Here is a 12,659-nt window from a genome sequence, read left to right on the forward strand (position 1 = left end):
GTGTTGTACCTTGAATGGGCTTTGATAAATGTATAAAGGTATGTATTCACCATGACAATATTATATGGAATAGTTTCACTGCCCTAAAAATCCCTGTGCTCCACCTGTTCATCCCTTCCCACCCACTAACCTTTGGCAACCACTGATCTTTTCACTGTCTTAATAGGTTTGCATTTTCCAGAATGTCACATGGTTGGAATTATATAGTATATAGCCTTTACAGATTGGATTCTTTGCTCCTTAGCAATAGGCATTGAAGGATCTTTCATGTCTTTCATGGCTTGGTTTTATTGGACTAATAAATTTTTGGATAATGGACATCTTTATGCTTTTTAGAAGTGTTTTTTAGTTTTTTTATGTTTCTTGTTGAGTTTATTCCTAAGTATCTTATTTTATTTTTAATGTTTTGTTGTTATTAAAAGTGTGATTTTTCTCTTGCATTATATCTTCTGAAATTGCACATTATTTGTGTATGTGAAGGCTACTGATTTTTATATTAATTTTATATCTTGTTATAACTTGAGTTTATATTGTTTATATTGTTTATATTAGTTTTACTGTTGTTTCTCTTAACATTTCTAGGTGTATTATCATATCTGCATAAATAAATACTTTAAATTTTTTTCCTGTTCCTTATATCTCTGATTATTTTCTATCTTGTCTGATTACATACCTCCTGTACTGTGATAATATTGTTTTAGACCTTTGTGTGAATGCCTTTAATCTTCTTCACTAAGTAAGATACTGGCTTTAGGACATTTTATTGTGTTAATGAATTAAACATTGATTTTAATTTTCTTTGAGTATTTTTGTCAGTAATGGCTATTGTATTTTATGAAAGGCCTTTTTGGCATCTGTGGAAATTAGCTTGATCTTCATTTTTGGATCTATTAATATTATCATTATTTTGCATTCCTGGGGAAAAAAAATCTCACTTGGTCAATACAAAGACACAAACACCCACAGACATACACACACAGACATATTTATACACATGTGTATGTAAACTGGTTGTTGTGTTCTGCTTGCTAGTTTTTATTTATGATTTTTGTATCCATATTAATAAGTGCTATGTACTCACCCTCTATGCGAGTTCTTCCTTACGTCCTTTTTCCTTCTTGGATTGAATCTTATGTGTCTCTCTTGGTACATCCATAATATTCTGGTCATTGCTGTAAAATAAACCATATCAATTCAGCATGATAGCTGCTAGTTTACCTATTTTCTCCACTAGTTTGTAAGCCCCTTGAGGACAGGTAGTATATCACTTATTTCTGTTTGTATCTGTCTGTATTTGAACAGTGCTTAGCACAGTGCCCAGTTAATGAATACTTACTGAGTAAATTGGTAAATAATAAACTTATTTACCAGAATTTATTCCAGAATGTGGCAACAGCATGGATATATAAAAAAAGTATATCTTTGAGCCTTATTTAGTAGTCTGGTCAAACTATAATATCTGAAAGAATGTCCAGTGGTATTGAGCCTAGAAAGAAAGTAAAGTCTTTGTCACGGGAGGGTGACAAAGAATGTACAGTGGTATTGAGCCTGGAAAGAAAGTAAAGTCTTTGTCACGGGAGGGTCTTATGTGCCATGTTTTGAACTTCTGACTTTATTTTGCTTTATTGAAAGAAAAAAAAAAGACTTAGGAGTTTATGAACTTAATGTGGATGACACTAACAGTGTCCATAACACAATTATAGTGGTAAATGTACTCTGGAAGGCAGCTATGCTCACCACTATACCACCAACACTGGTGGTACATGTACTCTGGATAGTATTCTTTATACTTTTGCATCTTCTCTGATAAAATATTTGTCTACCTTATATTAAACATTATTATTTATATCAATCACTTTTATTTTTCTTCTAGTGCCTATGTTGAAAAGTATCTACTGGAGAAGTCCAGACTCGTTTATCAAGAGCATAATGAACGGTACATATTTTAATTTGTGTAATTAGATCGAGTTAATGTTTGTATCATGTAGATTGACTTTTCAGATCTTTGTATATTATGACCTTTAATTCAGTTTATACCGTGTATAACTTTATATATAATTGCTATTTCTCTCATGGGCAGAATACTGTACTTTTTAAGAAGCTGCTAGGAGGTCTTTTTTTTTAATGGGTATATAGAAATGTTGTCCTTTCTAAATTCTAGGCAAACTATCAGAACAGGAAAATAGTGGTATCTCAGGTGGTATCGTTTTGTGAGCGTTTTGCCTTTGGACCTTTTGTCACGTCTTGGTGTTCTTTCTCTAATTTGAGAAAAGTTTTTAATAAAGCTCTTAATTTCATTGTAATCTTTGAGGTATATGGAATTTCAGAGATGACATATATGTAACTTTCTTTAGATGAGGACGCCAGATATCAGAGAGGTAAATGATTTGCTTCATGTTATAATGAGACAAAATGAAGAGCCAGAGTTTGAAGTTAAACAAACCTATATTCAAATATTGGATATGCTTTTGGCATCTCACCTAACTTCTCTGCTTCTTAGATACTTTTTCTCATTTTGCAGATGGAAAACTATCCTAAAGTTGTTTAGAGGATTAAATGAAATAATGTTATAAAATGCTCAGTGTAGTCCTTATAGATAATAAAATTTCATTAAACATTATCATAATTAATTACCTGTAAGCTTAGGACTAGAACTCAAACTTTTCTGTTAATTTTTTTGTGGCTAGCTGATGAGGAAATCTGAATTAGAGATGTTTCAGAATGAAGGGAAGAGAGTTTGGGGAAGAGAATAGCCTCCTAAAGACTTGTAGAGCTAACAGATACTGCTATTAGAAGGTTATTAGTAACTTTTTCTAACACATTTTAATAGAGTGGTAGTGATATAAGCCTGGTTTCCTTGGTTTTGAAGAATCAACGACAGGAGAAGATCCAGAGCTTATATAAACTGATTCTCTGTTATCTTGCTAGATTTGATTTGTAGATGTATGTATAATCCTTATTACATGTTGCTGGATTTGGCTTGCTAGTATTTTTTTTTTTAACATTTTTATTGGAGTATAATTGCTTTACAATAGTGTGTTAGTTTCTGCTATATAACAAAGTGAATCAGTTATACGTATACATATATCCCCATGTCTCTTCCCTCTTGCGTCTCCCTCCCTCCCACCCTCCCTATCCCACCCTTCTAGCTAGTCACAAAGCACTGAGCTGATCTCCCTGTGCTATGCGACTGCTTCCCACTAGCTATCTGTTTTACATTTGGTAGTGTATATATCTCCATATATACACTACCACTCTCTCACTTTGTCCCAGCTTACCCTACCCCCTCCCCGTGTCCTCAAGTCCATTCTCTAGTAGGTCTGCATCTTTATTCCCGTCTTGTCCCTAGGTTCTTCATGACCATTTTTTTTTTTTTAGATTCCATATATATGTGTTAGCATACGGTATTTGTTTTTCTCTTTCTCACTTGCTTCACCCTATATGACAGACTCTAGGTCCATCCACCTCACTACAAATAACTCAATTTCATTTCTTTTTATGGCTGAGTAATATTCCATTGTATATATGTACCACATCTTCTTTATCCATTCATCTATCGATGGACACTTAGGTTGCTTCCATGTCCTGGCTATTGTAAATAGAGCTGCAATGAACATTTTGGTACATGACTCTTTTTGAATTCTGGTTTTCTCAGGGTATATCCCCAGTAATGGGATTGCTGGGTTGTATGGTAGTTCTATTTTTAGTTTTTTAAGGAACCTCCATACTGTTCTCCATAGTGGCTGTATCAGTTTACATTCCCACCAACAGTGTATGAAGGTTCCCTTTTCTCCACACCCTCTCCAGCATTTATTGTTTGTAGATTTTTTGATGATGGCCATTCTGACCAGTGTGAGATGATATTGCATTGTAGTTCTGATTTGCATTTCTCTAATGATTAATGATGTTGAGCATTCTTTCATGTGTTTGTTGGCAATCTGTATATCTTCTTTGGAGAAATGTCTATTTAGGTCTTCTGCCCATTTTTGGATTGGGTTGTTTGTTTTTTTGATATTGAGCTGCATGAGCTGCTTGTAAATTTTGGAGATTAATCCTTTGTCAGTTGCTTCCTTTGCAAATATTTTCTCCCATTCTGAGGGTTGTCTTTTGGTCTTGTTTATGGTTTCCTTTGCTGTGCAAAAGCTTTGAAGTTTCATTAGGTCCCATTTGTTTATTTCTGTTTTTATTTCCATTTCTCTAGGAGGTGGGTCAAAAAGGATCTTGCTGTGATTTATGTCATAGAGTGTTCTGCCTATGTTTTCCTCTAAGAGTTTGATAGTGTCTGGCCTTACATTTAGGTCTTTAATCCATTTTGAGTTTATTTTTGTGTATGGTGTTAGGGAGTGTTCTAGTTTCATTCTTTTACATGTAGCTGTCCGATTTTCCCAGCACCACTTATTGAAGAGGCTGTCTTTTCTCCATTGTATATTCTTGCCTCCTTTAGCAAAGATAAGGTGACCATATGTGTGTGGGTTTATCTCTGGGCTTTCTATCCTGTTCCATTGATCTATATTTCTGTTTTTGTACCAGTACCATACTGTCTTGATTACTGTAGCTTTGTAGTATAGTCTGAAGTCCAGGAGCCTGATTCCTCCAGCTCCGTTTTTCTTTCTCAAGATTGCTTTGGCTATTCGGGGTCTTTTGTGTTTCCATACAAATTGTGAAATTTTTTGTTCTAGTTCTGTGAAAAATGCCAGTGGTAGTTTGATAGGGATTGCATTGAATCTGTAGATTGCTTTGGGTAGTAGAGTCATTTTCACAATGTTGATTCTTCCAATCCAAGAACATGGTATATCTCATCCATCTATTTGTATCATCTTTAATTTCTTTCATCAGTGTCTTATAATTTTCTGCATACAGGTCTTTTGTCTCCTTAGGTAGGTTTATTCCTAGGTATTTTATTCTTTTTGTTGCAGTGGTAAACGGGAGTGTTTTCTTAATTTCACTTTCAGATTTTTCATCATTAGTGTATAGGAATGCAAGAGATTTCTGTGCATTAATTTTGTATCCTGCTACTTTACCAGATTCATTGATTAGCTCTAGTAGTTTTCTGGTAGCATCTCTAGGATTCTCTATGTATAGTATCATGTCATCTGCAAACAGTGACGCTTTACTTCTTCTTTTCCGATTTGGATTCCTTTTATTTCTTTTTCTTCTGATTGCTGTGGCTAAAACTTCCAAAACTATGTTGAATAATAGTGGTGAGAGTGGGCAACCTTGTCTTGTTCCTGATCTTAGTGGAAATGGTTTCAGTTTTTCACCATTGAGGATGATGTTGGCTGTGGGTTTGTCATATATAGCCTTTATTATGTTGAGGTAAGTTCCCTCTATGCCTACTCTGTAGAGGGTTTTTATCATAAATGGGTGTTGATTTTGCTGAAAGCTTTCTCTGCATCTATTGAGATGATCATGTGATTTTTCTCCTTCTGTTTGTTAATATGGTGTATCACATTGATTGATTTGCATATATTGAAGAATCCTTGCATTCCTGGGATAAACCCCACTTGATCATGATGTATGATCCTTTTAATGTGCTGTTGGATTCTGTTTGCTAGTATTTTGTTGAGGATTTTTGCATCCATGTTCATCAGTGATATTGGCCTGTAGTTTTCTTTCTTTGTGACATCTTTGTCTAGTTTTGGTATCAAGGTGATGGTGGCCTCCTAGAATGAGTTTGGGAGTGTTCGTCCCTCTGCTGTATTTTAGAAGAGTTTGAGAAGGATGGGTGTTAGCTCTTCTCTAAATGTTTGATAGAATTCGCCTGTGAAGCCATCTGGTCCTGGGCTTTTGTCTGTTGGAAGATTTTTAATCACAGTTTCATTTTCAGTGCTTGTGATTGGTCTGTTTATATTTTCTATTTCTTCCTGGTTCAGTCTCAGAAGGCTGTGCTTTTCTAAGAATTTGTCCATTTCTTCCAGGTTGTCCATTTTATTGCCATATAGTTGCTTGTAGTAATCTCTCACGATCGTTTGTATTTCTGCAGTGTCAGTTGTTACTTCTCCTTTTTCATTTCTCATTCTATTGATTTGAGTCTTCTCCCTTTTTTTCTTGATGAGTCTGGCTAATGGTTTATCAATTTTGTTTATCTTCTCAAAGAACCAGCTTTTAGTTTTATTGATCTTTGCTATCATTTCCTTCATTTCTTTTTCATATGTTTCTGATCTGATCTTTATGATTTCTTTCCTTCTGCTAACTTTGGGGATTTTTGTTCTTCTTTCTCTAATTGCTTTAGGTGCAAGGTTAGGTTGTTTATTTGAGATTTTTCTAGTTTCTTGAGGTAGGATTGTATTGCTATAAACTTCCCTCTTAGAACTGCTTTTGCTGCATCCCATAGGTTTCGGCCGTCATGTTTTCATTGTCATTTGTTTCTAGATATTCTTTGATTTCCTCTTTGATTTCTTCAGTGATCCATTGGTTATTTAGTAGCGTATTGTTTAGCCTCCATGTGTTTGTATTTTTTACAGTTTTTTTCCTGTAATTGATATCTAGTCTCATAGCGTTGTGGTTGGAGAAGATACTTGATACGATTTCAATTTTCGTAAATTTACCAAGGCTTGATTTGTGACCCAAGATATGATCTATTCTGGAGAATGTTCCATTAGCACTTGAGAAGAAAGTATATTCTGTTGTTTTTGGTTGGAATGTCCTATAAATATCAATTAAGTCCATCTTGTTTAATGTGTCATTTAAAGCTTGTGTTTCCTTATTTATTTTCATTTTGGTTGATCTGTCCATTGGTGAAAGTGGGGTATTAAAGTCCCCTACTATGATTGTGTTCCTGTCAATTTCCCCTTTTGTGGCTGTTAGCATTTACCTTAAGTATTGAGGCTCTCCTATGTTGGGTGCATAAATATTTACAATTTTTATATCTTCTTCTTGGATTGATCCGTTGATCATTATGTAGTGCCTTCTTTGTCTCTTGTAATAGTCTTTACTTTAAAGTCTATTTTGTCTGATATAAGAATTACTACTCCAGCTTTCTTTTGATTTCCATTTGCATGGAATATCTTTTTCCATCCCCTCACTTTCAGTCTGTATGTGTCTCTAGGTCTGAAGTGGGTCTCTTGTAGACAGCATATATACGGGTCTTGTTTTTGTATCCATTCAGCCAGTGTATGTCTTTTGGTTGGACCATTTAATCCATTTACATTTAGGGTAGTTATCGATATGTATGTTCCTATTACCATTTTCTTAATTGTTTTGGATTTATTATTGTAGGTCTTTTCCTTCTCTTGTGTTTCCTGCCTAGAGAAGTTCCTTTAGCATTTGTTGTAAAGCTGGTTTGGTGGTGCTGAATTCTCTTAGCTTTTGCTTGTCTGTAAAGGTTTAAATTTCTCCATCAAATCTGAATGAGATCCTTGCTGGGTAGAGTAATCTTGGTTGTAGGTTTTTCCCTTTCATTACTTTAAATGTGTCCTGCCACTCCCTTCTGGCTTGCAGAGTTTCTGCTGAAAGATCAGCTGTTAACCTTATGGGGATTCCCTTGTATGTTATCTGTTGCTTTTCCCTTGCCGCTTTTAATAATTTTTCTTTCTATTTAAGTTTTGATAGTGTGATTAATATGTGTTTTGGCGTCTTTCTCCTTGGATTTATCCTATATGGGACTCTCTGTGCTTCCTGGACTTGATTGACTATTTCCTTTCCCGTATTATGGAAGTTTTGAACTATAATCTCTTCAGATATTTTCTCAGTCCCTTTCTTTTTCTCTTCTTCTTCTGGGACCCCTGTAATTCGAATGTTGGTGCGTTTAATGTTGTTCCAGAGGTCTCTGAGCCTGTCCTCAATTCTTTTCATTCTTTTTTGTTTATTCTGCTCTGCAGTAGTTATTTCCACTATTTTATCTTCCAGGTCACTTATCTGTTCTTCTGCCTCAGTTATTCTGCTATTGATTCCTTCTAGAGAATTTTTAATTTCATTTTTTGTGTTGTTCTTCATTGTTTGTTTGTTCTTTAGTTCTTCTAGGTCCTTGTTCAACGTTTCTTATATTTTCTCCGTTCTATTTCCAAGATTTTGGATCATCTGTACTATCATTACTCTGAATTCTTTTTCTGGTAGACTGCCTATTTTCTCTTCATTTGTTTGGTCTGGTGGGTTTTTACCTTGCTCCTTCATCTGCTGCATATTTCTCTGTCTTCTCATTTTGCTTTACTTACTGTATTTGGGGTCTCCTTTTCACAGGCTGCAGGTTCGTAGTTCCCATTGTTTTTGGTGTCTGCCCCCACTGGGTAAGGTTGGTTCAGTGGCTTGTGTAGACTTCCTGGTAGAGGGGACTGGTGCCCGTGTCCTGGTGGCTGGAGCTGAATTTTGTCTTTCTGGTGGGCAGGGCCACATCCGGTGGTGTGTTTTGGGGTGTCTGTGAACTCATTATGATTTTAGGCAGCCTCTTTGCTAATGGGTGGGGTTGTGTTCCTATCTTGCTAGTTGTTTGGCATGGGGTGTCCAGCACTGTAGCTTGCTGGTCGTTGAGTGGAGCTGGGTCTTAGCATTGAGACGGAGATCTCTGGGAGAGGTCTCACCGATTGATATTATGTGGAGCTGGGAGGTCTCTGGTGGACCAATGTCCTGAACTCGGAACTTGGCTCTCCCACCTCAGAGGCTCAGGCCTGACACCCAGCCGGAGCACCAAGACCCCGTCAACCACACGGCTCAGAAGAAAAGGGAGAAAAGAAAAGAAAGAAAGAAAAAATAAAAATAAAGTTATTAAAATAAAAACATTTAAAAAAATTATTAAAATAAAATTAAAATAGTAACAAAAAGAAAAGCAGAGAGCAACCAAACCAGTAAACAAATCCACCAATGATAACAAGCGCTAAAAGCTAAACTAAGATAAACATATAAATCAGAAACTAGTCAGTTGTGTACAGCAAACCCCTGGTCTACAGTTGCTTCCAAAGTCCACCGCCTCAATTTTGGGATGATTCGTTGTCTCTTCAGGTATTCCACAGATGCAGGGTACATCAGGTTGATTGTGGAGATTGAATCTGCTGCTCCTGAGGCTGCATGGAGAAATTTCCCTTTCTCTTTGTTCGCATAGCTCCTGGGGTTCAGCTTTGGATTTGTCCCTGCCTCTGAATGTAGGTTGCCCTCTGATGTCTGTTCTTCATCCAGATGAGGAGCAGTTAAAGTAGCGACTGATTAGGAGGCTGTGACTCACTCAGGCCGGGGGGAGGGAGGGGTACGGAATGTTGGGTGAGCTTGAGGTGGCAGAGGCCGGCGTGATGTTGCAACAGCCTGAGGCATGCTGTATGTTCTTCTGGATAAGTTGTCCTTGGATCACAGGACCCTGGCAGTGGTGGGCTGCACAGGCTCCCGGGAGGGGAGGTGTGGATAGTGACCTGAACTTGCACACAGGCTTCTTGGTAGCTGCAGCAGCAGCCTTAGCATTTCATGCCCGTCTCTGGGGTCGGCGCTGATAGCCACGGCTCGCGCCTGTCTCTGGAGCTCCTTTAAGCGGTGCTCTTAATCCCCTCTCCTCTCACACCCCGAAACAATGGTCTCTCGCCTCTTAGGCAGGTCCAGAGTTTTTCCCGAACTCCCTCCCGGCTAGCTGTGGCACACTAGCCCCCTTCAGGCTGTGTTCACGCAGGCAACCCCAGTCCTCTCCCTGGCATCTGACCTCCGAAGCCCGAGCCTCAGCTCCCAGCCCCCACCCGCCCTGGTGAGTGAGCAGACAAGCCTCTCAGGCTGGTGAGTGCTGGTCAGCACCGATCCTCTGTGCGGGAATCTCTCCGCTTTGCCCTCTGCACCCCTATTGCTGTGCTCTCCTCCTTGGCTCCGAAGCTTCCCCTTCCCCACCCCCTGTTTCCACCAGTGAAGGGGCTTCCTCGTGTGTGGAAACGTTTCCTCCTTCATGGCTCCCTCCCAGAGGCACAGGTCCCATCCCTATTCTTTTGTCTCTGTTTTTTCTTTTTTCTTTTGCCCTACCCAGGTACGTGGGGGGGGTTTCTTGCCTTTTGGGAAGTCTGAGGTCTTCTGCCAGCATTCAGTAGGTGTTCTGTAGGAGTTGTTCCACATGTAGATGTATTTTTGATGTATTTGTGTGGAGGAAGGTGATCTCCACATCTTACTGCTCCGCCATCTTGAAGGTCCTCTCTGCTATTTATTTCTTAATGCTTAATTGAATCTCATCTAGTTTCCTTTCATTTCAGCCAGAAAAACTCCCTTTATCATTTTTTATGGAGCCCATCTGTTAGCTATGAAGTATATTAATTTTTGTTTATCTGGGAATATCCTAATTTCTCCTTTATTTTTGAAGGATAGTTTTGCTGAATATAGAATTCTTGATTTTTTTTTTCTTTTAGTACTTTGAATCTGTTTCCTTTCCATGGTTCCTGATGAGAAATCAGGTGGTAATCTTTTATTATGATCCCTTGATGAGGCATTTCTCTCATGGTGCTTTGAAAATTTTGTCGTTGTCTTTCAACAGTTTTAATTTGTCTAGGTGTGGATCTCTTTGAGTTTTTCCCTCCTGGAGTTCATTGAGTTTCTTGGATGTACAGATTAATATTTTTCATCAAATTTGGGGAGTTTCTGATCATGTTTTTCAAATATTCTTTCTGCTGTTTTCTTCTCTTTTTGGGGCTCCCATTGTGCATATTTTGGTGTTCTATATTGTGCATGTGTTGGTGTCTGCTTAATAGTGTCCCACAGATCTCTGAGATTGATAATTTTTCTTCATTCATGGTTCTTTCTCTTCCTCAGACTAACTAGCCTTAACTGACCTTTCTTCAAGTCCACTGATTCCTTCTTCTGCTTGCAAATCTGCTTTTGAGCTCCTCTAGAGAGTTTTTCATTTTAGTTATTATACTTTTCAACTCCGAAATTTCTTTTTTGATTATTTTTATAAGTTCTGTATACTTATTGAGAGCTTCTATTTGATGAGACAGCATTCTCATACTTTAGTTCTTTAAACATGGTTTCCTTCAGTTCTTTGAATGTATTTAAAACAGCTGATTAAAAGCCTTATCTAGTAAGTCTAATGTCAGGACCTCCCCAGGAACAGTAATTATTGAATGTTTTTTCTCCTTTGTATGTGAAATACTTTGTTTGTTTGTTTGTTTGTTTGTTTTAAATAAATTTATTTATTTATTTATTTCTGGCTGCATTGGGTCCTCGTTGCTGCGTGTGGGCTTTCTCTAGTTGCGGCCAGCGGGGGCTACTCTTGGTTGCGGTGCGCGGGCTTCTCATTGCAGTGGCTTCTCTTGTTGTGGAGCATGGGCTCTAGGCGCCCAGGCTTCAGTAGTTTTGGCACGCAGGCATCAGTAGTTGTGGCTCGTGGGCTCTAGAGTGCAGGCTCAGTAGTTGTGGCGCAGGGGCTTAGTTGCTCCGCGGTATGTGGGATCTTTCCGGCCCAGGGTTTGAACCCGTGTCCCCTGCATTGGCAGGTGGATGCCTAACCACTGCGCCACCAGGGAAGCCTGTATGTGCTATACTTTCTGATTTCTTTGCGTGACTTGTAAATTTTTGTTGAAAATTGGACGTTTTAAGTAATAATTGGACATTTAAAATAATCATGTGGCAGCTCTAGAAATGAGTTCCTCCCCTTCCAGGGTTTGTGGTTGTTACTTTTGTTCCTGCTGTTTGTTTTGTGAATTTTCTGAGCTAATTTGAAGTCTTTGAAAAGTATTCTTTGTCAAGTGTAGCCATTGAAGTATCTGCTTGGTTAGCTTTAATGATTGAGCAGAGTGTTCCTTAAATGGTTGGAAACAGCAAGTCTCCCAGACTTTGCCTCAGGGCTCTCTATGGGTGTTGGGCCATGACGTTTAACACCTAGGTAGGCATTTTGTAATTCTGCCTTAGCCTTTACTTCCTCTTTGTGCAGACCTTCCGGGTTAGTGATAGGTGAGAGGTTAGTATCTCCTCTTGTCTTTGCTGAGTGGACATGCAACCCTGGGCATGGGCACAGCCTTATGCATGCACACGGCCTTTTAGATTCCCAGGAACGTATTGGGGCTTTTCAAAGCCTCTGTGGATGTCTCATTTCCCGCCTTTTCCCTTTAAGTTTTTTGGTTAGCCTACTGTGTGCCCCAACATTTATTCATCGCTGCAGGAAGCTGATATGTTCAAAAATTGCCTATAATTGTTTCCTACAAATGTCTCTGGGGCAAAGATTTTTGTACTGGGCTAACTCTGAGTCAGGTCAAATAAGGATAGTTTTGAAAATGGCCCCTTCCAAGGAACTACCAGACAGATCAGATAATCATATTTCTCAGGGAATGAGACTGTGAATGAGCCCCAACCCCGTTCTGCCCTCTTTTGGAGGCTGCCAGGCTTCGGGTGTCCACCTCAGTTGTAAGCTGTTGGTATTGAAAGCTACCATGGATCTGGTAAGCAGGAGGTGGAATAGGGCAAGTTAAAAGGCCATCAAGCTTCTGTTTTTACTGAGGTTCAGCTGTTTTTCTTGTGTAAACACTGTCTGGATTGCTGTTTTCTTTTGGTTAATTTCTAGAGTTGATTCTGACAAATTTGCCAGTTTTCTAATTGGTTCTGTGGAGAGAATTTTTAGAGGTCTCAAGTTTACTGTATTGCTGCCTTCACCTTTCTCTTTTGTATTCAGCATACAAAACATTATTTTATTTTGTAGTACTTATTTTTTATTTGGGCCACACTGCGCGGCTTGCTGCATCTTAGTTCCCCGACCAGGGATTGAACCTGGGCCA

General features: G+C 38.4%; 1 protein-coding gene across 9 annotated transcripts in view; it reads left to right on the forward strand.

Moving 5' to 3' along the window:
• Positions 1-12,659, forward strand: part of MYO9A (myosin IXA) — a 279,267-nt gene that overhangs the window by 59,637 nt on the left and 206,971 nt on the right. For all 9 annotated transcript variants that reach the window (XM_061180112.1, XM_061180113.1, XM_061180111.1 and 6 more), the window contains one exon: positions 1,874-1,936. In XM_061180112.1, the coding sequence (XP_061036095.1) occupies positions 1,874-1,936 (63 nt within the window). The remainder of the gene's footprint in view (positions 1-1,873; positions 1,937-12,659) is intronic.

The sequence above is a fragment of the Eubalaena glacialis genome, chromosome 2 (assembly GCF_028564815.1).
Source record: "Eubalaena glacialis isolate mEubGla1 chromosome 2, mEubGla1.1.hap2.+ XY, whole genome shotgun sequence".
Taxonomy (NCBI): domain Eukaryota; kingdom Metazoa; phylum Chordata; class Mammalia; order Artiodactyla; family Balaenidae; genus Eubalaena; species Eubalaena glacialis.